Raw genomic sequence first — 25,093 nt, forward strand, 5'->3', positions numbered from 1 at the left:
TCAGTCTTGAGATAGGCTCGAAAGAGTACTCAGGTTGTTGAGTGGCGCTTCCTCATGGCGTTGTCACTCAGACAGAAAGACGTGAATCTAGAGCTGGCTTAACTCAGAAGTGGCGGATCCAGGGCTTGATTCCTTCTAGTTTGACAGAGGAGTGAATCGTTATTAAAATCTAAGAGTGTCTTCCTCTTTAGGTTCAAGTTGATCATCATGATGTTTATTTTCCCAGGATTTTAAAAGTACCCAATTTCCAGAATTGAAATGGTGTAAAGGGACATTTCTGGGGGTAGTTCACCCTGACAGAAGGAAACTTATGAATAGCAGTTAAAGTCAACCTTGAATAGTGTACATATCTGGCAGTGTCTGGTTCTTTGACCTTTAGGGTCCCCAGTTTCCCCAGTGTTCGCTATAAGACATGAGGGTCTCCTATATAACATTTCATAAAGACTCAGTTGAATCCTGCTTCTGAGGGCCACTCTAATCCTAAGCAAAGCAATGGGCAGTATCTTGCCCCGTTTTAAATTGGTCTCTTGATAAATTTTGGCAATAGTTTTCTTTAAGGTGTGGTTTATCTTTTTCATCTGTTCAGTGGACTGTGGTCTCTAAGAAGTGTGGAGTTTACACCGTACTCCTAAGAGTCTGGAGACTTCCTGAGTTACTTTAGCAATAAAGGCACTGCTGGATAGAAAAAGGCAATCCAAATCCAGGAATAATTTCTTTTAATAAAGACTTTATTACTTCTGATGCCCTTTTTGATCTCCATGGAAATGCTTCAACCCATCCTTTAGTGAGATCTATAGATACTACCAGATATAGATAATTTCCAGTAGTTTTGGGTATCGCAATGAAGTCAATTTGTCAATCTTATCCTGAGCCCAATCCTCAGCATTGGAGTCCTCTGACTTCTAGGACAAGTCCCATCTTTGGATTATTTCTGACATAGATGGTAGGTACATTTTTGAATCACCTTTTGAAGAGTCCTCTACATACCCGGCTCAGGAATATATTTTTTGTATCCATTGGAGTGGTGCCATCCCATTTATAATGGGTACTCTGGTAGATGGAGTTAACTGTTTCTTCCATTAGGTGTTTAGGAATCTTTCTGCTTATCCATGCATCTTTCTGGTGAGTGGTGAGTGGTGAGTGGTGAAGCCCCACTTTTTTGCTTATTCTAGGTCTTCTAAAGAATATGCAGGCTGGGCTAGTTTTAAGTCAATGTCAGGAATATGCCAGGAGGGGGATACTGGGACATTTGTTCAGGTTACTAACTTAGAAACTGAATCTGCTTTATTGTTCCCTTGGGATATTAAGCCGCCTGTCTTTTGATGGCCGGGACATGAATGATAGCAATCTCCTGAGGTTCCATTACTGCTTGCAGAGTTTTAATATCTCTTAGGTATGTTTAATTTCTTTACCTCCTGATGTTAAGAGCTGTCTTTCCAAATAGCCCTGTAGGTGTTTACCATGGTAAATGCATATTTGGAGTCAGTGTAGACGTTGACTCTCTTAGCTTTTCTAGGTGCAAGACTGAGGTCAGGGCCAGTAATTCAGCCTTCTGGGTCTTTCAGAGGGTATTGTTTTAGATGAGGGATGGTTCCTCCTACCCATGATCATATTTGGATTAGAGTGGCTCTTTTTGCCTTTCCAGGTTTGCCCTTTGCCCGTACTTCCAGACTTAACTTCTTGCAAGATTTCTTTGGGAACCTCAGCCAGAACTTCCTTCTTGGGTGAAGCCAGCAATGCTGCCTATAAAGCACAAGCTTCTTTCTGGAGGTGCCTTAGTATCAATATGGCTTGGGGGCCAAGGTATTTTGGCATTTAGTTTAGTTTTGTCCTAAAAGTGGCACTGGGCATTCTGGCACATACAAGAAGCTATGTTTAGGGTTTGTTTTTTTCCATTTGGCAATCTAATGGCTGGAGAAGTGGCTTCTGTAGTGACTCTCCTGATGCTCCAGTACGGAGCATTGTTTTGGAGTTTACTCAGTCTAGTATTTAATACAGAATATGTGGCTTCAGTGTCAATCAAAAAGTCAATTAATTTCTTTTCCCTGTTAGAGTGACCTTGGGTTCTATGTGGGTGATGTTGAAGGGGCCAATTGAGTTGATCGGAAACCCTGGACCGCCAGGATAATTAGGGCATCTGTAACACTTCTCTTTCCTCTTTGTCCTGTTCGTTGTTTAGACTCTGGGCAGTCTTTGTTCCAATGACCCTCTCTTCCTTGTAGTAATCACATTGTTTAGGGTCTACTTTTGGTGCAGGTCCATTGTTCCAGGGTGCCTCACCTTGTTCCTTGTCTTCTGAGGCCCTCTGGTGGTCAGAGCAGCAGCCAGCAAGTCAGCCTGTTGCTTCATCTTTTGTTTTTTCCCAGGCCTTGTCTCTGCTATGGAAAACCTTAAAAGCAATCTCCATCAGCCGTGATATGGACATTCCGAAGGCGCTGTCAACCATTTGAAGCTTTCTTTGGATATCAGGGACATTCTGCCCAATAAGTTATGTTAACGGCCTTTAAATTTTCAGGGGCCTTTGAGTCCACAGAAGTATATTGGCGATAAGCCTCAAAAATACATTCTGTGAATTCAGACAGGTTTTTATCTGGACACTGCTTTAGTTGCTGGACCTTACTAAGACCTTTTTGTTTGGGCACTCCCTTCCTTAACCTAAGCCGAATGCAATTTAATGTTCAAGCTTGGGCTGATCCTCATTGTTTATATACCAGCGTGGGATAACAGTTGCAGCTTCAGTTCGCACAGGGTTTTGGGGTGTCTCGTTGTTGGCACTGGGGTTCTTGGATTTCCAAGATAGAAATCTAGAGAAGACCCCAGAAAATTTTCCGGACAAATCTTATTAACCTTATGCTCAGCAGAAGGGAGGCAGCATAGAGGATAGGAAGGTCCTGCGAACTGACTTGTGGGATGGCTCTGCTTGGCAGCTTTTATGAGCTGGGGAACCTAGTGAATTTGTGCAAAAAGGCGAGCTTTTTGAAAGCAGTGGGTTTTCTTGACAGCTATGTTGCCTGGTAATGGTGTTTGTGCCTGCGCTTTGGGGGCAAGATGGTAAACTGCTCATCTTACAGTGGTCAAACCTAATCAACTGCACATGTGAAACATTGGTTTGACACCTGAAAGTTAGAAGGGAGATTGTAATTGGCTACTTCTGCGCTTTTGTGTAAGGAGTGAGGAGGTGGTGTCATTCTGTGGTCAGCTTATCCGGCATTCCTTCCTTCCGCCTGGGCCCAAGTCCCTGTGCAGTCTCATCATTGTGCGGGCAACTAGCTTCTTCCCTTGCCTTTGTAAGCTAACGCACCATTCTTCGACAGTAAGCAAGGTGTTTGTTTAATAGATGTTGGATATCTGCCCAAGTCAGGTTATGAGTGGCAAAAACGGATGAAAAGAGACTTTCCATCATTCTAGGATCATTCTATTGGCGGGCATATTCTTTTTCCAGTTAAAGAGGTCAGAAGTTCTCAAGGGTGCTTACATCCAAACCATTCATGCCAGTTGTTTGTTAGCATCAGTTCCTCCAATTGACATCTGCCTTAACTGGAATTGACTTCTGACCAAATTTGGTATGGTACCCTGCTGGAACTGAGAGAGGGAGACCATTCCTGAGTCTTGGCAGAGCCCAGTCTCCGGCTGGAGATAGTAGGGTAGGAGCTGCGGCTGCGTTATTGCCATAGGAGCACAGCGTGGCTGCTGCCGCCGAAGCATCGAGCTGGAGTAATAACAAGTCACCTTTCTTCTTCTCAGATTCGAGTAAGACTGACTTGTCTGGTTTCCCAGCCTGGTGTACCATAATTCGACATTTCATTTGAATGGGCTTTCTGACACAAAAGCATAAATGCTCGTATGTAGGGGATTTCCTCTTTTTCACAGAACTCAAGTTGCAAGATGGTACGGCATTTTGAGGATGCGTCCTCTGGTCAATATTTTCCTGACTCTAGAGCATGTTGTGGCCATGCCACATTAGAAAGGAAAAACATTCTTTTTCTTCATTGGTGCACAGCTAAATGTGGCCCAGTTTTGTAAGTTGCATCCCAGGGGGCTGCACTGGGGGACCGAGTTAGACATAGAGTTTCCCATGATTATAAAGAGTATAGAACTTTTTTCATAATATTGAGAACAGACTAATGGTCATTTTAAAGAGAAAACCAGCCTCTAATTTTGTACTAGTTTACTTTTGATGTTTTAAAAATTCACTTACTTAGATTTGTCAGTCTTACCCAGCTTAGCCACACAAGATGTCCCTCCTCAGTATTCCTTTGCTACAAACCTTCTATAACTTTCCTAGTTCCTCTTAGTTTGTCTCTTACTCATTCAGAAATAACCATCCTTAGTTTATGACAAACTGCTTTCCTCTAATTCCTTCAAAAACATATTTCCATACCTTAAACTGTCTTTTACGCAGAAGGCAGCCTACCAGCATTTTGTGGTTTTCACTGTATGTTTTCAGTTCCTAATATGCAGGGGATTTCAGAAAAAAACCTGTTCCTTTTTGGTAAATGTATTTTTGACCCTAGAGAAAGTGACTGCAAGTAGGAATGAGCGGCTGTGTAAAAGAAACTTAGAGACTTTTGGTTATATTAATCATATTGTAAGTGTTTTTAGAAAGTTATCAAATCTTAAACTAAATTAATGTCGCTAGACTATAGAAAGTATGCTGATTAAGTCACAACTAGAAGTAATTATATCAGGGTGACACTTAGGGCCATTTAAAATACTGCATAAATTTAACGAGTCTACTAATATATATGCATGTAATTTTACCATAGACATTTTGTAGGTACTTGTCTATGAATTTTGTAAGTGGTTATACTACATCTGGATTTCTTTGGGAAGGAACAGGTTTCTCCTCACTGGCAAGAGATGACCTTCTGCAAGGATGTTGACAAAGAGGTGGTAATAATGACAACTGACCATTTTTTGAGTGATTAAATGTGGGTGTATTATCTAAAATAGGGCACAGCAAGCTATAGCCCACTACCAGCAGTTTGTTTTTGTATGGCCCTAGAACTAAGAATGTTTGTTTGTTGCATTTTAAAGGGTTGTAAAGCAAAAAGAAAACACAAAGTTTATGCCACAAAAACTTTGTGTGGCTTACAAAGCCAAAAATATTTACTATTTGTTCCTTCACAGAAAAAAATCTACCAACTCCTGATAAAATATTGGAACAATGATAGAATAGATAGCAGTTTAAGATCTTTTGCAACCAAGGAAACTTAAGATCAAGGACAAGAAACAACACCAATAGTTCAGTATGTAGAAATTATGTGATTATATTACAAATTAACTAGGCTTATATTCAAGACTAGAGTTCATATAGAGAAAAACTGCAAGTATCAGTTATTTAGGCAAAAAAACTACTTATTAACTAAGTAAACTTAAAAGACATTTAAGATTAATGATAGGTAGCAGTTATAGCTTGCTAAATTAAAGCTAATTTTATCTCCTTGGGCATAGTGACTATTGGATGGGGAAGCAGCCAGAAAGCCTGCTAGGAAGAAAGGGGCAAGAAAAAACTAGTCCAGGACTAAGAAGTTACCAGTGTATAAAGGAGAGACAAACAGGAAAATCTTCACTAATTATCTGCATATCAAAAGAGTTCTGTGTTGCTTGTTTTGTGATATCCCTTTTACTTAATCTAACTGCAAGAACAAGCTTTTAAAACTGCTTTTGACAAAAGAACTTTATTGGTAAGGAAATAGCACCACCCATTGACATTGGTTTAAAATAATAAATGATCATTTGGAGAGGGTGGGGAGGGAAGAAAAGTGTCTGATGATTTATAATTTTTTTGGTATTTCTGGTTGACTGGATGTGATTTTTGATTTATATTTTTCTTTTTGTGGCAATAGATATTTTGAAGGTTAATATAGCTCGTTTTAATGACTTTATTCTGGCTTTTCTTTTGATTTCTCAATCAGATTGAATAATTAATAAAATATTCTGTCTAGAGATAATTTTTATTCTCACCTTGCCAACTCCTCCCTTCAAACTTGAAGTTATTTTAGGTATCTGCTTTGTAACAAAGTGATTTTTATTTTATTTTTCAGATGATTCTTTGGGATTGGGACTTAAAGCAATGGTATAAACCTCATTATCAGGTAACTATGTGATATCATTAATATCTGTAATGAAACTTTTGACATTTAAATTAAAGTTAATTCATAAGATTGTATGATGTAAAGGGTTTTTTTTTTTTGTTTTTTTTTTTACCTGAAAATAACCAGAACTTTCATTTAGGTAGATTAAAAAAAAACAAAACATTTAATTGTAAGGGAAAAAGAATATGATAAGAGACCCAATATATATAGTTCATTTTAAATGTTGCTAATATAATTTGGGCTCACAATAAACTAATAATTCCATACTAAGGATGGGATCTTGCCCACCCCCCCCCCCCGACCCTGCCCCAATAGTGGGCAACTGATTCACACAAGAGAAAAAAAATAGATTAAAGGCCATGTATGAGAAAAAGCAAGGCAACAGGTAAACTGTTTTATTGGGAGAAGCGAAAGCACTGTACTTAGTTTTGATAAACTTCCTGTTGAGTTGTACGTGTACAGAAAAGTGCTGCACAGCTCGATGGATTTTCATAAACTAAACATCCCAGGTAACAACTAGTAACCCATCTCAAGAAATAACACATTACCAGCATCCCAGAAGCCTCATTTATGCACCATTCTTGGTATTATTTTTATCCCCAAAGATAATCTCTCTTCCTTTCTTCAAGCAATTAGTTTTGCTTATTTATGAACTATATATCAATAGAATCATATATTATGTACTTTTTAAAGATTTTTAAAAACCATTTAAGTAACATGTTCATATCAGAAGAATTGAAAATAGAGGTATAGGAGAAAAAAGAGAAATCACTCCTAAACATCAAGCAATACCTATGTTAATTATGTTAACTTTCGATGCATACCTTTACAAATCTTTTTCCACTTTCTCATTTTATTGAAATGTGTTTGTTTATTCTGTTCTACAAAAATTGTTTAATATGCTGATTTGAAACCTGATGGTTTATACACTAACATATAAACATTCATAAATATTAAATCTCATTTTTGTTTACAAAAATGTTACCCCTATTTATTAGAGTTACTGTTTGTTTTTTTCTAATTGTCCCAACACTAGTTTTTGAAAAACGAATATCCCTTTGAATTGTTGGCTTTTACTGTACAAATGGAATAACCACTACAGCCCTTAAGAATAAAATATTCCCTGGGCTTTGGTGACACAATAATATATTTATTTCAGTCAGATGAAATCAAGATCCCTAGTTTTTGGAGTATCTAAAATTACTGGTAAAATCTAAAAATAAGTAAGCAGGAATGGTTCAGAGCGTGGGCTTGTAATCAGACACACCGGTGGTATGTGACAGCAGACACCTGTGTCCTCCCCCCACCCCGCTCCTACTCTCCTCTTTCTCTTACTAATAAGTCTTTTAAAAGAAAAGAGAAACATGGCATTCATATATAAAAGTGCACAAGTGATAAGTGTACAACTTGATGAATTTTATCAAAGTGAATACATACATGTGACCATCTTATTATAGATGAAGAATTCAGAACCCCAAATCTCCCTTTTCTCCTAGTCATCAACTTTTCTCCTAGTCATTCAGCTATTCCTGATTTCTGTCATCACAACTTAGTTTTTCCTGTCTTTGATGTTTATGTAAATGAAATCATATATATATATATATATATATTTTTTGCTTCTTTAAAAATTGTGTCTGTGAGATTAATTCATATTACTGCACACAGCGTTAATTCATTCATTTTTATTCTATTTAATACTTCATTAAATGAATATACTACAGTTTATTCATCCATTCTGCAGTAGCTGGACATTAGTTTTATTTTCAGTTTTTTGGCTATCGTAGTTAGTGCTGCTGGAACATTCTTGATGCCTTTTGTTGGGTATATATATTAGAGTGGATTGTTGGGTCATAGGATATGCACACATAAGTTCAATTTTAGTAGACAGTATCAGATAATTTTTCTAAAGAAGTTGTATCAGTTTTTACCCAGCCATCAGCAGTGTGAGTTTTAACTGCTCCACATCCTTGCCAGTACTTCACATTGTTTGTTTTAAATCATTTTAGTAGCTCTGGAAAAGTATCTCATTGTGGTTTCAATATTTGTATTTCACCAATAACTCATCAGGTTGATGATCTTTTCATATGTTAACTGGCTACCCAGATATCCTCTGGTCCGTTCTTCTGAACATTTTTCTACCAATTATCTACCTTTTACTTAGAAATCAGTAGGAGCTCTTTATTAATTTCGGATGTTGGAAAAATATATATATATATTCCCAGTCTGTGGCTTTTCATGTTTTCTGATGAAAATATCACTGTTTTCTGTATATACCCTTTATCAGGTGAAGAAAGTGTCATTCTAATCTAGTTTAGTAAGGCATTTTTTAAGTGATGTATCAGTGTAGAATTTTTATGATATGCCTTTTCTGCATTTATTGAGGTGATCCCTGAATTTTTTCCCCATTTATTCATTTATTAATGTGAATTATATTGTTTAATGTTTGTGTCTGTGTTAAACCATCTGTGCACTCCCAGAATATAGCAAATTTGATCAAGATATATTTTCTTTTAAAAATACATGTCTCTGGATGTTATTTGTTAATATAAAAACAAGAATTATGGGCCAACTCTCTGATAAACATGAATTCAAAATTCTAAAACGAAATATTATCAGAGAGAGTTAACCAGTACTTCTGTTTTTCGTAATGTCTTTGGAATGTTTTTGGCGTAAAGGTTATACTGGCTTCATAAAATAAGGTGGGATATTTAACTTCTTTTTCTGTTTAGAGGAGTTTGGTAAGATGGGCATCATTCCTTTCTTTAATGTTTGGAAGAATGCTCTGGTGAAGCCATCTGAGTTTGGAGCTCTTTTTATGAACAAATTTTAAATTATAGATTCAGTTTCCTTAATAGTTTTAAGTCTCTTCAGGTTTTCTATCTCTTGTAACAGTTTGGATAGTGGTGTTTTTTTAGGAAACCATTTTTTTTTTTTTCCTTTCCAGCATTGAGACTCTTAAAAGCTCTGTTTTACTTTCAAAATAGAAATCTTTTTGAGGATTTTTGCTTGGCTTCTCCATCTCTTGGCCACTGTTTACAAATTGGCAGGTCCCTTCACAGGTAAAGCTGCCTTGAATTCAAACTTGCTTAGCCTTTAAAGCTCTCCCTGACTTGATAACTCTAAGCTCCAGTGTGGTTTCCTAGCCTCGTAACCGCTCTGTTTCTCATCCTTTCCGCCCTGGCCAGTTATAAATCAACAGGATACTCCCCGAGGGAAAAAGTAGCACAGCACACCATCTTGGATTAATTTCAGTCTTTTCTCTTAACTCTGGGCTCTTGTTCTTTCAAACCCTGGCTGCCTGACCATGCTCTGATGCCTCGAAATGGATGTGATTTGTATTTTATTTTAGCTTTTGTAGACTAGTTGTTTTAGGCATAAGAGTTGGTCTGATACAAACAAGTCCCTCCTAGATGAAAAAGTAGGCAAGCCTCCTAAGTCACTCTGAACCTATTTCCTCATTTTATAAATTAGGAATAATATCATTTCCCTCAGAGGGTTGATTATAATAATAACACGTGTAGTACCTTGTATCACTTAATAAAACATGACAATGAATTTCAATAATAATGAAGCATCTCTGAAATTATAGTACAACACAGGACTTAGCAAGTTTTTTTCTTTGAAGGGCCAGATAGTAAATATTTTAGCATTTGCAGGTGATGTACAGCTGCCACCTTTTCTTCTTCTTAAATTACTGAGCTCTCTATACAAAAACAAAAATTTGCCAAATATAAGCCAGTGGGAAATAGGACTTTAAGTTCAACTTTTCAAGTTACAGCAAATAGAGTGTTTTATCTGATGTAACGTAAGTCAGATGATGTCATTCTCTTGCTCACTACTCTCCCGTCTCACCTGAAATAAAAGCTGAAGTTCTTATAGCGGACCTCAGACCTTACACAGTATGGTCCCTTACTTTGCTCTCACTTCTCTGACCTCACCTTCCAGGACTCCCTCCGTTATTTACTCTGCTCCAGCTATAGTGGCATCCTTGTTATTTCTCAAACAAGCCCAACTCTTGGCTTCTGTCTTTGGGTTTTCACACTCGCTAGTCTCTGCCTGGAATAGACTTTTTCCACACCTTAAACATTGCCTTCTTATCTCTAAAATTTCAATGCTCTCCATCACTTCCTTTTGTCTTTCCATGCTTAATTCTTTCTCTTTAACCTGCTCGAAATCCACAATTCTCCATTGCCCATATCCCTCAGTCTGGAATCCAGTGTTATAAAACATTTGGTTCCAACATGCCTCGCTAGCCTTATTTTCCACTGCTCTTATTTTTATTAGCCTATACTTTAATAATGGTATGTTCCCTGCACACTGCTATTTTATCACTTTTGTACCTTTACTCATATTTCTTGAAAAATGAGCTCCCAAGTACATTTTTGTTTAGTTTTATTGTAAGATATCATTTCTTCAGTCTTTATGTATGAAATCCTACCAAATGCTCAGCTCAAATGCCAAGCCCTTCCATAAAATTTTTGTTAACCATTCAGATTAGTTATCTATATCTCCTTCGAACCGATACCATTTTAACTCTAGCTTTATCTCATCACTTTCCATAACAATAATAGTAATATTTATTGCATGTTACCTATATGTATTACACGTTGTTTTATGTGCTCTAATGTATCAGACTTAATTTTTCCTGCTTCCCTCTGTTAAGTATAACTCTGGAAACAATATATGAGGCAACCGAAGGAGAATTCTGAAAATTGGAAAGAGGAGGGTGGACTAGCTAGGGATGCCAGTAATGGAGGAACAGAATAGTGACAGGGTTTTTTACAATCTCCGCCCAACAACAAAAGTGACCTAAGCCCTAAGTCTCAACTTAAGAACAGAATGTGACGCAGGTAAGCTTGTTTAAGCCCTGATAGTGAATGAGAGTCCTGCTGACAATACCAAGTGAGTCTGGTGGCTCCAGCAAGGAGGAGTTGATCAGCAACCTCACTGACAATAAGTGGCCAAGGGAGGTACTGTTATGCACCACTTAGGAATGGGGATATGTTCTGAAAAATGTATTAGGTGATTTTGTTGTACAAAAATCAAGTGAACTTACCCAATCTAGATGGTATATACACATCTAGGCTATATATATGGTATATCACTGTCATATACATAGGTTTTTATGGTTTGAAATGTCATTATGATGTGCATGACTGTATTCTCATTCCCTAATGGGCAGGAGACCCCTTTCCCAGTTACTGACACTGGGTGGTAGCTGGTGGGGGGGACAGCATAAGGGGTACCACCACAACAGGTTTTTAACCTAGAAAGTTTTCTTTGTCCCTGTGGCCTAGTCTCCCTTCTCCCACCTTGGGGTCCCAAGTGGCCCATTCTAAAGAAGCTGCTCTTCTCCCCCCACCCTAACTCCCCAGCAGAGTCACCGGTAGGGACTACTGGGAACACAGTGGCACTAGAAAAAAATCAAGCAAACTGAAGTATCACTGTGAATGCCCTGAAAATTAAATTGTTATTAGAATGACAGCCTGAAAAAGTAGACCAAAACCTGGGTGTTAAATCTAAACAAAAGGACTACCTCCTTATATAAAAGATTTAAATAGTATCCAGAATCTTCTATCATAAATGTTGATGATAAAATAAAAAAATCACCTGTCATAACAAGAACCAGCAAAATCACAACTTGAATGAGGAAAGACAACCAGTACTTACCAAGATGAATCACATTTGGAATTATCTGACAATGAAGTATAAAGCAGCCATCATAAAAATATTCTAACAAACAATTACAAATGTTATTGGAACAAATTAACAAAGTAGAACATCTCAGGAAAGAAATATTAGTTACAAAAGAGAAATGGAAATTAGAGAACTGAAAAATACAATAATAAAAATTGAAAACTTGCTGAATGGCTAAGTAGTAGAATGGAGTTTACAGAGAGTAGTATCTGTAAACTTGAGGATAGAGCAATAGAACTTACCCAATTTAAACAACACAGGAAAAACAGATGGAAACAAAATGAATAGAGCCATAGGAACCTGAGTAACAGTAATAAAAGATCCAACATTCATATTACTAATGTCTGAGGAGGGGAGGAAAAGAGTGGGTTAAAAAGAGTATTTGAAGAAATAATGGCTGAAAACTTCCCAAATTTTGCAAAAGATGTAATTTTACAAATTCAAGAAGCTGAGCGAGTATTGAATAGGATCAACCCCTCAAAAAATCTGCTACAAGACATATCATAATTAAACTTTTGAAAACTAAAAGAAAATATCTTGAAAGCAGCCAGAGAGAAATGACACATTACTTTTAGGGGAACGCCAACTCAAGTAACAGCAGATTTCTCATTTGGGTGAAAAAAAATAGATACTATTATATATAATTCATGAAGTATAGATTTGACCAATATATGTAAGGGCAGTTTTATAGTAATGATCAAATTTTAACATGTTCATTTACTTTGGCTCAGCAATTGAAATTATTGGAAGCTATTTGCCAGAAGTATGCTTAATTATTTGTTTATAAAGACTAGAAATAGCTGGGCTATGTCCCAATAATGGAGAATGTTTAAAAATAAAAACTAATACAAAATAATACTTCACAAGTAAAAGAAAAAAGAATTCCACAAAGAGCAAAGACTTATTTAGCTATTTATTGGTCTATCTTTCATAACTTTTTAATTCCAAAACGTGTTGTTGATTTAATTCTCAAATGTGTCTATTGAGGATAAACAGTTTCATGGTGAAATCATTAAGTACTTTGAATAATCATGAATTCCAAACACAAATGTAAGTTCAAAGTATAGTAAAACAAAGGTAACATTTAATTCACTGATTTTTGTGCACTTATTTCTATGGGTAATTCAATTGAACATAATATGTATGTATTTTCAAAAAGTATTTTAAAAATTTAAAAATATATTTCCTACCCATTTTGGGTGGCCCAGCCCCGATGCTATTTTTTCTGTAATGTTTTTGTTAACCATCAATCAGTTCAAAGTTACAGCTATTTATTTCCTTTGAACCCCGATATCATTTTGTCTGTATTTATAGCTCCTAGTATTGATTGTACTATAAATAAATATATGCACCACACATTGCTTTATGTGCCTTTACATGTGTTATCAGATTTCATTCTCACATCAGCCCTTAATAAGGTAGATTAGTGTTATCCCCATTTTACAGTCAAGAAACTAAAAAGTTCCGATGTTAAAAGACTTGCTCAAAGTCACACAGTTAAGGTTAAAGTCTAGATTTCAAACCCCTACCTTTGCAACAAAGCCTTGTCACTATGTTAGATGCCTCTTAAGTGAGTAAAGTAAATGAAAGAAATGCTGTATATTTTTAACAAAAAGGAAAAGAAATCAATAAATAAAATGTCCAAATTATCTATCAACTTTGAAATAAAATGGAAATTAAGTTTTATGCTAGTTATAAAGTCAGTTATTACTGTTAAATATGAGATAAGCTAATGAAAAATATAGAAAAAAATTAAAATTCACACTATTTGCTACATACTTCATCAAAAGTGAGAATGAACCATATGGTTATATCACTTGTCATATCCAAATAAATGACAGTATTTAATTGGATTAAATTACTTATTGTTAGAAAAACCTTGGTTTAAAATAAGGTAAGTTTTTCTTAAATGTTGAATTTTCTAACAAATCTCATTTTACTTTTTTTTCCCTTTTTTAGAATTCCGGAGGTGGAAGTGGAGTTGATCTTTCAGTGCTAAATGAGGCTCGCAATATGGTGTCAGATCTTCTGAATGATCCCACCCTTCCACCACAAGTGGTTTCTTCCCTGCGGAGTATCAGTAGCTTGATGGGTGCTTTCTCAGGTTCCTGTAGGCCAAAGATTAATCCTCTCACACCGTTTCCTGGATTTTACCCCTGCTCTGAAGTAGAAGACCCAGCTGAGAAAGGAGATCGAAAACTTCTCAAGGTCAAAATACAGTCATCAGCCAGCCCTATTTAACGCAATTTGATATTTTCAAATTTAAACTGCTCTTTTAAATCTTGAATAAACTAGAATTTCTTTTTCAAGGAATTTGAGCTGCTTGGGGCCTTAGAGGTTGTTATAATCTCAGATCATTTGAATCAAATATTCACTTTTTACCCTAAGGAACGTTGCTGTAATTAGCAGCTATAACTATTTATCATTAACAACCATTTATTGTTGTCTTTGTTTTTAAGAAGTAGTGAACAACAAGCAAATTTAATTCTAGGCTGTACAACAAACCAGTAGTTAAATCATGTCAGTTATTTTGTTTTTTTACAATCCAGGAATTGTTCTTGTTGAACCAAGAAGAAATGATCATTATAATTTTCATTATGTATTTTAAATTGATTTTCACATTTTTAAAAATTCTTTATTTTTTTTTCCCCTCTTTACTCTCTAGAGATTGCTATAGGCCAATAGGCACTGCTTTTTCCATCATTAGATATAGGATTAATTTCTTTTTAAATATTACTGCTTCAGAATAGGATTTCCTTTAGAAATAATAATGTTCTAAGTAGGCATACATTATGGTTGTCCGGAGTGCTTTTAATTATTTTATTTATTTGACTATCAATATCTTTACCGATTGCTAAAATCATAAATCTTTAGAAACGTTTTGGAGATTATTTTAGTTTAATTTCTTTATTCTACAAGTAGAAAAACTAATCAAGAGACAATAAAATTCAAATCAATTCATTTTGTTCACTCATAATAGTGTATATAGAACTTAGAAAAAGTTAAATATACTTTTTGGAGGGATTTTGATCATCAGTTAATTTGATTTTGTTCTCAGCATTAGGTTATAGAAATGTTGATAAATTAAATGTGCCTGATTAGGGCAAAAATTTGCTAATTATTGATCACAGATCTAGATCATAGGTAGTTATGTGATACTTTTATTTTTGAAAAGTAATTAGAGTAGCACTGGCATTAGTCAAAACACAATTAACAATGATACTTAGTTATATGGCATTTTTTTTTTAGGTCTCTACCTATAAGAAAGAGGTTAATCATAAGCATCAAAAAGGGAAAGCAAAAAATTCATCAATAAAATAACTAATACACTCGAGTTAGTTTTCACTTGACATATTGCTTTTTCTTTGTATTTTCCATTGACATTGGAGGTTTAGAATAATTTTTTAAAATAGTAATTCTTAAAAATCTTAATCATTAAATCATATTGATAGTATCGTCACTATGTTTCATTTACTGTGTGGAAAAGTATACTAGTACATTTTAGAAACATTTTGAAGAATAACATTCAACAGGATGCCTGAACGCCTCATTTCCTGAACATTCTAGTTAATCTGGCTTATTTCTAGTACTGAAATCTACTGATAGAAGTCATCTAAGACCAGGAAGTAACCCCTATTTCTTAGTGTTCTTTAAACTTATTCAAATTTCATACCTAATTTTTCTCTGCTTTGGAAAAGAAGAAACCTAGTGTTACTTTAGAAAAGAACGACAACATTTATGAAAAAAATAATTAGTAAGGAATGGGAATTTGAACAGATGATATAAATGTCTTATATATGTGTTAAGAACCAAGAACGATTAATTATATGGACCTAAATTATAGCCAGAAAGGATTATGTTAATAACATAAGGAGTTCAGAAATCATTTTTTAGTAGGAGAAAGATTAAGTAGAACAACAGTATAGTATGTGGAATTTGGAGTAAAATTGACATATTTCCAGAATAAAATGTTCTGTTTCTCTCTCCTATACATGTTAAAAATATACCTTGTACAATATTTTTACATGCCATCTTTAATACATATACAGCATATTAAAGGGTGACAACTTTAACCATTGTTAAATTCTTTAATAGGGGCTGAACAGTAGGAGCAGTTTACCAACTCCACAGCTGAGGAGGAGCTCAGGAACTTCAAGTCTGCCACCTCTTGAACATTCTTTGTCAAGGTGGGAACGCAACAGTGGCAGAAGGCCTCACCAAGAATTTGGCATTTCAAGGTAAAATCCCCAGAGCATTTTAAAGAAACCTGAATCTGAGACATTCAACTTCATTTGGATACAGTTTGAAATAGTTCTAAAAGCAGAAAGGAGCAGTTGAAATATTTTAGATGAAATATTTTAGGATGGCTGGCTAGCAATATGGCATAATAGAGAAACTGATTCTTAAAAAGAAGCTAACATATGTTTCCCCAAAACTGAGCTATGTTGAGTACAAAGCATGCTGGGCCTGAGGACATACATCAGGGAGGCAGTTTAAAGAAGCCAGGACCAATTGAGGACAGAGTACTGGGAAAGCTTTTAAACCGGTAAAAGTGACCATTATGGGAGCAGTCACCAGCCCCGTGCATAATATCTAAGGTAATCAACAGAGTCGCTGACTTGTGAAAGGAGGAACACATTATCAGGTTTCATCTCAGATGTTAGTTATCTATGAAAAGCATCAAGTACTACATAAAAGGACACTGGGAAAATGTAGGAGCCAAAATCTTTTGAATGTAAATATACCCATTTACCTATCCTGATAACAAAAGATTTACTACTTTGTCTTTTAAAAGCCAGGAAAGAGAGTGATATCTTGTGTGAGTTATAAGCTTCTATTTAGTCGATTATCTAACTACATTAATAAAATTAAAATTAGTGTATATTTCCTGTTAAACCACTCTGTTATTATTAGAGCATGCGCTGTATGTACTTTGTTTCGCTTGAGTTGTGTAGTTACACATTTAAATCACTAGGGGGCAGGATTGGACCATAGCTATTTATCTGTTAAAATTTATGTTAACATTTACAGATGGAATATAATCAGATAATTATAATTTTCAAGATTATTTTGTGATTTGAATCTTCTGTAATACATTTAAATAGATGGATTCCTTATAAAACAGGAATGGATTGACGTATGAAGAGTACAGTACAGGAAAATGAGCTTCGGTCCAAAGCTTACCCAGATTCTAAGCATGATAGTCAATTTATTTTTTTTATGGAAGCTGGACATGGGGAAGTGAAAGATATTAGGAACTTAAAATATGACAGATTTTTCTAAACTGTGGAAACATCATCTTGGGAATATTATTGGGTTTAAGAAACTGATGAAAATGATTTTTTAAAATCCTATCACATTGATATAACAGCAATACATTTGCAATTAAAGAAATATTTGATACATTGATTTAAGGTCATTTTTATCCTGGTTGATATTTAAATAGAAGTAGGGTCCAAAGAAGAGTAATTTTTAACTCTGAGAAGTGTGACTATAAAGGTATATGTAGGCAGATGTGATATATTTACTTAACTCTCATTAAAACTAAACCATACCCCTCATAAAAAATTTAGAAATTTGGGAAATCAAGGAGGTATTATGTAACATCTACTTTAAAGAAATAAGGATACAAGTAGTGTGCAGAAGCTAGAGCTTATTCGTAATCAATTTCTAAGTGTATTTTGAACATAGGATGGGAACATATGAATCATTTAAACCATTATCCTTTTGAAATTCAAATCTCTAGATTCATGCTGTCTAATAGAAATTGTTGTGATAATGAGAATATTTTATATCTATACTGTTCAGTATGGTAGCCCCTAGCTACAATGTGGCTGTTGATTACTAGTATGACTAAGGAACTTTAATTCAATTTAATTTTAATTTAAAAAAAAGCCGTATGTGAATGCCATATGGATATGTATGGCAACCATATTCATTATAGATCTTTAATGTATGGTGATGTTTTCTTTAGCACAAAACTAATAAACTTGTGACTCTGGAGTCATGAGTCTCATTCACTTTGACTTAGTACTCTAGAACTGAGATCATATATCCTAGATCTTAGGTTCTTTCTTTCTTTATTTTTTTGAATTTTTAAATTTTTTTTTAGGCGAGGCAACCCTTGGTTGACCTCACAGATTGCAAGGAACTTGTCAGCTTACAATCCCTTATCTATTTATCTATTCATTTATTATTTTTTACACCTACAGCACCTGGTCTTCCTAGGCAGTCTCCCATCTGAGTACTAACCAGGCCCGACCCTGCTTAGCTTCTGAGATAAGATGAAATCAGGCTTGTTCAGGGTAGCATGGCCATAGACTGAGTCTTGATTTAAATGCAGCTTTGAATTCTTATTATAGCTTCCTTGACTAGAATTTTAAATGAGCCTGCCTTTGCTTTCAAAATAGTTCCAATATCGAACCTCTCATTCTCTGAAACTATATCTGAAGCCAAATATTTCATCCCTCAATCTGCTTTTTTATGTTACTATTGTTCTGGCTTTATTTCCTGGCACAATGCTGCTATCTTCTGGTTTAATGGTTGATTACAAAATTGATTTACCTAGAAAACTTGATGTTATCTTTGCATTCTGTTATCTTATTCTACAGATATCAGTTGTCAAGTCTTTCTCTAAATCTCTTCCTCTCAATTCCTTGTTCTTCTTTATAACTTGCCTATACTATTTCATGCTTTCATTATTCCTTACTTGGGCTACTGAATTATCCTCTTAATTGGCCTTCCCATTTATAATATCCTTCACAACCTGATCCATCTTCTAACCTTCTACTAAAAGTCTTCCTTAAAATTTTTATTATATAGTTTTCCTAGTCATTAATGTTTTTGGACCCTTTGTTAATGTCTGTAGACTAGTACCCAAATTCCTAGCCTGGGATTCGGAACCCTGTTATTTCTTCACGACAAAACTGAACCCTTACTTAGAAAAATTACACTGACTAAAAGAGATGAGCAGTTCGGCAAAGAATGAGAATAGAAAAATGATTTGGAAAGCTCTCTAGGTGAAAACAACAGTTACATAATTTGTGTTAGACTCTTCCTCGTTGAAGTTTTCTCATAATTTTAAAAAATTATTTTATTGATTGCAGGGACATTGATAAAATTATATAGGTTTCAAGGGTACAGGTCTATCATACATCATCTGTATATTGCATTGTGCGCTCACCACTTTCCTTCTGTCGCCATATATATGACCGCCTTTCCCCTTTTCTAATTCCCCCTTCCCCTCTGGTAACCACAAAACCGTTGTCTTTGTCTACTTTCTGATAATTTTCTTTTAGTTTAACTCCATTCGAAACTTATGCTAGTTTCGAGCCTACCTCATTTGTATAAAGAGTAATACGGAATTTAATTTTGCTTCTCTTCATGCTTTGTCTGGATAAAAACAGTGAAGCATTATAAACCTTATCAAAGCTATGATAAGAAGAATCTAAGGGAAGAAAATCACAATGGAGAGCTATTCCTAGTTGAACAGCCACTGTATTACCAACCCTTAAATTTTTCACTGTTCGTGTCTTAAATAACTTGAGATTTTAATTAAAAGGGCCATTTCTTTACAACACCAAAATACCTGTCTGACATCATCTGTCTTTATTTATCTGAAACTCCAGCCAAGCTTCTATTTGTCCACTTCTGTGTCCTTTTTTAGTTGTTCCTGGAATAGATCTTCTCACTCTCATTTCTGCATTTCTTCAAATATGTGGCTGAGATGCCAACTATTAAGGGTAACCCCTGGCATCCTCCTTCCTTGACCTCCAAGGAAACAATCAGTTTCACCTCAAATCTCAACACCTTTTCTTGCCTGTTTTGTGGCACCTTTTACTTTCCACCTTGTGTTGGAAGGTATTACTACTCTTCTGAGGCTTGCTTGATCATTGTGAAGAGTTTGGGATTGCATTGAAACGAATCTTTGAAGACGAACAGCTGCTAAAAAGTGTCCTGCAGGGGCATGGTGTCCATATTGGATCGGGGCAATTAATACTGCCTGCCTTCTGCTTAAGTTTCAGACCTACGGTGAAGTTTCTCTGATCAGGGAGTTGCGGGGAAGGTTGAATAATGTTTTTCTGGGTTAGCTGACAATTGAATTACTCACCTTTCAATTCCAGTTTTTATACTTATGGCTAAAAGGATGGCTATCCTTGGACAAGCTGCTAGGACCAGACCTTCCCTGTGGACAAAGTATAGCACATAGTCAGAGCTCACTGCTTACTTGCTCCCTTTGAACAGTTCCTAGGTAAATAGGCAAACTGTGTCCCAAAACTGTGTGGGCTATCAGCTATTAGTTACTTCTACACCACAGAGACTTACTCTCAACCTGTCCTGATTTATCATTATTCTCCATAACGGCTCCATAATTAAATCTAATAACTTGTTGCCTGGCAAGAGTATGTCCCCTAAATAATATACTTGAGAATCAGCTTCTCAGTTCTGTGACTCATAATTTATTAGAGATCTATACCAATGCCTGGACCTTATTTGAACTACAGAGATCAAGAGGGCTAATGGTATTATCCCACTCAGTTTCTTAAGAGGATAGTTCTGTAAATATAGATATATATAGGAAGACCAGTTGCTGTAGGTGTTAAAAAAAAATTTTTTTTTAATGAGGTGATACAAACCTTGTCAAGGTAATTTGCCTTAATTGCCTAGAAATCAACTCTTAACTTACAGCTTACCTCTGTGACCCTAACTTTTGATCTCTCTTATAATGTTCATGCATCAGGATTTGAATATCGACTCCTAAGTCTGGTTTGAATCACCCTTCTACCCACTATTAATAATCATTGGAACTCCTAGCCTGTCTTGTCCTCTACTTTTTTCAGTATTGTTTTATGTAGCCTCGTGGGGGGTGTATGTTTATCTGGTTCAAGGCCAGGAATTATTGAGACGATTTTGGAACTGAACTGAAAACTTATAATTTGACCTGTACCACTCAATTTTAAACAGCTGAGTTATGATTATCTTTAATTAATAGAAGACTATGGAGGAGTGCTGAAATGGAAAAAAATCTCTATTTTTGTTTTGGATGTTGACCAGGAAGTAGACTTTGGTGGAGTACACAGATTTTTCTGTTTGACCGTTACCTTAGGTGGTATTGTTGCTCTTCTTTCCCACTCTCTCCCACTCCACAGGTAGGCAAAGAACAGTCCAATACAAAGAATGAGAATTTGTAGGGAGATGAGTGTATTTGCTGGTATTATTTCCATATTGCCTCTGTCAAATTATTACTGCTGGCTTGAGAAAAAAAAAAAATAGAAACTAAAGGGTAGACGCTACCTCAGAAGTCCTTTATTTTAAATCTCTAATTTTACAGATGGAGAAACACACACAGATTGAATTGTTTTGTAGAAAGAGAATACACTTCAGAGTCAAAGAAATTGGAAGTTGTATGTTAGCTGTGTAAATTGGCAAACATTACTTGGCCTGTTGAAGCCTCAGTTTCCTTATTTGTAAAATAAACTAATAGATGAAGTATGCATAGTACCTAAAACAATAGATTATATATCAGTACTCAAAATAGAGCCAATATTATTATCCTTTTTAATACCAATAAGGGATTTTTAATGAAGGGGTTGCCAATTGGTTTTACATGCCTTCTCATTCTACAGAATTTTTTTCTCGCATTGGGGTACAGAACAAACTAGATTTCTAGAAAAAGGCCCAAGTCGAGCCTCAAAGTACAAGTTAAAAGAAAAGGTGTCCATTTACTTAAAAATTAAGAAACAGAAAAGGTCTATTCTTTGGAAGGAAGAGAATAGGAACCTAAAGAGATAATTGATTCATTCCACCAACATCTCTTGAACACCTTTGTCAGGCACTGTACTTTATCAACTGTGAATGTAGAGATATGTCTTATAGCCTCTAAAATAATTCACAAATTAGTAAGGGAGAAGAATCTGTAAGCAGTGAAATTATAATGCACTGTGGCCAAATGTTATTATAGTCATGAACAAAAACTTTTTAGGTCACAGAAAAATAGGTCCTCTTGAGGAATGAGATGTGGAAGTGCTGAAAAGATGTAGTTGGGGAAGAGCTTGAGAACCTAGTATACACTAAAAAATATTGAATGAAAAATAGAGAATCCACGTTTGTCCTTGAGCTTGTGGCAAAATACCCAAATCAGGACTTGACTGACAGAAGAAAACAGGTAGTGTATACCTAATAAAGGAAGGGAACGTTTCATTTATGTTGTACTTACTGTATGTATGGCACTAGACCAGAAGTTTTCAGATATATAATCTTTAACTTCATTTTATGTATAACATTGATATGATTGCCTACCTATATTTAATTTATTCATTAAATAAAACCTATATTTCAGTTATAATAAATGATTGACTTAACGGGTAATCAATATTTACAAAGAGAGGGAACAGAAAATAGTGAAACACTACATATTTTAGTGTTTAATGATTCTTGGCGAAGTCCCTGGATTCAGCAATATCAGCATCACCTGAGAACTAGTTAGAAATGCAGATAATCCGACCCTAACTCAGTTTACAGAATCAGAAACCCTGGGGATGGGACAAGCAGTCTATGTCGTAAGAAGCCCTCCAAGTGACACTGATAACCTGCTTTAGGCCGCGGCTCAGCAAACTGTACTGACTGTGGATCCAATGTTGTCCACAACCTGTTTTTGTAAAATTATATTGAAACACAGTCATACTTCTTTATTATTGTTTATGGCCGCTTTTGTGCTACAGCAGCAGAGTCAGTAGTTGGAACAAAGACCTTATGGCCTGCAAAGCCGAAAGTATTTGCTGTTTGGTCCTTTAGAAAAAGTTTGCTGACTCCTGCTTTAGGCCTGAGGCACTAGATTGGTATTTAAACTCTGAATATATAAGCAAATATTTGCTAACTAAATTGAAAAAAAAATGAGGAAATTTCCCACAATTTTAAAATTCTTAACCCTGTTATCTTTCCCTTTTAGTCAAGGATGCTATCTAAATGGGCCTTTTAGTTCAAATCTCCTGGCAGTCCCGAAGCAAAGGTCATCTTCTGTGTCGCTAACTCACCATATAGGTCTAAGAAGAGCTGGTAAGAAATCATTATTTATGATTTAACTGTGGGAGGTCTCAAAGTAAATGGAAATGCAGAATTTTGCATTATACATTAATAGCTAATTTTGAATACCATTTTGTGTGGTGTAAGTTATCATGACTAAGCAATTTGGGTTGTCTATTAGTTGGCCATTTACTCATTCACTAAATATTTTTTGTACATCTACATACCGGGAACTTTGTTAGGCACTAGGGATTCAGGGAAAAAAATATAGAACTTTTTAGCCTTAATAGTTGCAAATCTAGGTTCACATATCCAGAACAAAGAAAAATCCCTAGAAAAGGATATTCTTCGATAACATGGAAATGGTGAATGAAAAATTTTAATATGAGAGTAGAAAAACCCCAGCTGTGTCCTACTAAGTCTATTTATTTGAGGTATAAACTGATGTATAACATTAGTTTTAGGTACACAATATAATGTTTTATGTATATTGCAAAACAATCACCAAAATCAGTCTAACATCTGTCACCATAGTTATATTTTTTTCTCGTGATGAGAATTTTTAAGATCTGTCTTAGCAGCTTTTAAGTATGCAATACAATATTATTAACTATTGTCATCATGCCATACATTACATACCCATGGCTTGTTTTATAACTGGAAATTGTTCCTATGACTCCCTTCACCCATTTTGTTTTAAAACTTTTTGGATGAAAACTTGAGGACAGAGAAATAGAAAATATCCCAATTGAAACACAGAGAGGAGAAATATATGTAAATAACAAGACTTTTGGTTTCTGGTTCTGCAGTTAAGGAGCCTGGAAGTCACTCCTTTGTCCTCACGATGAGTAAAAAGCTGAACAGACTGAAAAATCAGCAACTGTTCTGGGATCTGTAAGAGATGTAAGGGTGAGAACACAGGGAAAACTTCTGCCAAAATGAGACACAGGCAAATAACCAGGAGAAATGTCTTAGAGCACAGACTCACAAAGGGAAACCTCAGGGAAAACCAGTCCTGAGGGAGGGTAACCTGTACTGTAACTAGCAAACTACGGGAGAATCAGAAAACTCCAGGGCAGCCTGGTCCTAGGGGCCCCCACAATTTTGAGGGATTTACCTCCAGGAGCTCAACGACATCCCCAAAGTAAATATCAGAAAATGCTTCTGTCAGGAAGAAGGAAAAGGAACCATTTTGAAATATATCAGAGCACTCTGTTCTTCTTAACAAGGCCTACCCTTAGGAGAAGCTAGTTAATCAGAGCCTAAACTGCTGGGGTATTACCCAACTCCAATCAGCTCTAGCCATCCTCTCCCACCACAGCAAGGAGGCAAAACAAACAAACAAACAAACAAACAAACAAAAAACTGAGAAACACTTGTGAAGTTCATAATCTAGAGGTACAGGCTCACTAACAGTGAGACTAAATCATAAGTTATAGAACACTTCTCCTCCCCCTACACCTCACCACCATATTACTAAAGGCCTATTTATAGCAACTCATTTTACCCTGTACATCAGGTTTGGCTATCAAGAAAAAATTACTTTAAATCTACTACTATACATATATTTAAAAACTAGAGGAAACTACATCTAAAATATTTAAGAAGAGTATGCCAAAAGCATCTCACCAAAGAGATCATATAAATAATGAAGTAGAAATTTAAAACAAAATTATAAAATAATTGCCACTTCTACTCAATATTGGATTGGATATTTTTAGCCAAGGCAGTTAGGGAAAAAAGGAATATAAGAAGTAAACTTATGTTTGCAGACGACATGATCATGTAGTATAAAATACTAAGAAATCCATTGACACCTATTACAACCAATAGCAAGTTCATCAATGTGGCAGGATACAAGATCTATATGCAAAAATCAATTGTATGTCTATATACTTGTAATAAAAATACAAAAATTAAATTAAGAAAATCCATTCATAATTAACATCGAAAAAGAAAATACTTTGGAATAAATTTAACAGAATTGTACAAGACTACACCTGTACACTAAAAACTGTAAAACGTTGTTGAAAAAAGTAACGAAAATTTAAATAAATGGAAGAATATTCTATGTTCATGAATCAGAAGACTCAATATTGTTAAGGTGGCAATACTCCCCAGTTCTAGATTTAGGATAAGCCTTACCAAAACAAAATCTGAGCTGGCTGCTTTGAAGAAATTGGCAAGCTGATTCTAAACTTGATAGAAAATTCAAGAGACCCAGAATAGTTAAAACAATCCTTAAAAGAAGAAAAAGTTAGAGGACTCAACACTTC

The 25,093-nt window shown here is 35.4% G+C and overlaps 1 protein-coding gene and 1 pseudogene across 4 annotated transcripts in view; one reads left to right on the forward strand and one right to left on the reverse strand.

Annotated features, from left to right (window-relative positions):
• Positions 1-25,093, forward strand: part of PDE3B (phosphodiesterase 3B) — a 133,282-nt gene that overhangs the window by 72,667 nt on the left and 35,522 nt on the right. For all 4 annotated transcript variants that reach the window (XM_016162078.2, XM_016162087.2, XM_016162105.2 and 1 more), the window contains exons 2-5: positions 6,048-6,098; positions 13,755-14,003; positions 15,891-16,033; positions 22,744-22,850. In XM_016162078.2, coding sequence (XP_016017564.2) covers positions 6,048-6,098; positions 13,755-14,003; positions 15,891-16,033; positions 22,744-22,850 — 550 coding nt within the window. The remainder of the gene's footprint in view (positions 1-6,047; positions 6,099-13,754; positions 14,004-15,890; positions 16,034-22,743; positions 22,851-25,093) is intronic.
• LOC118603426 lies at positions 17,999-18,117 on the reverse strand (annotated as a pseudogene).

This window comes from Rousettus aegyptiacus, unplaced genomic scaffold (genome assembly GCF_014176215.1).
Source record: "Rousettus aegyptiacus isolate mRouAeg1 unplaced genomic scaffold, mRouAeg1.p scaffold_m13_p_5, whole genome shotgun sequence".
Lineage (NCBI taxonomy): Eukaryota > Metazoa > Chordata > Mammalia > Chiroptera > Pteropodidae > Rousettus > Rousettus aegyptiacus.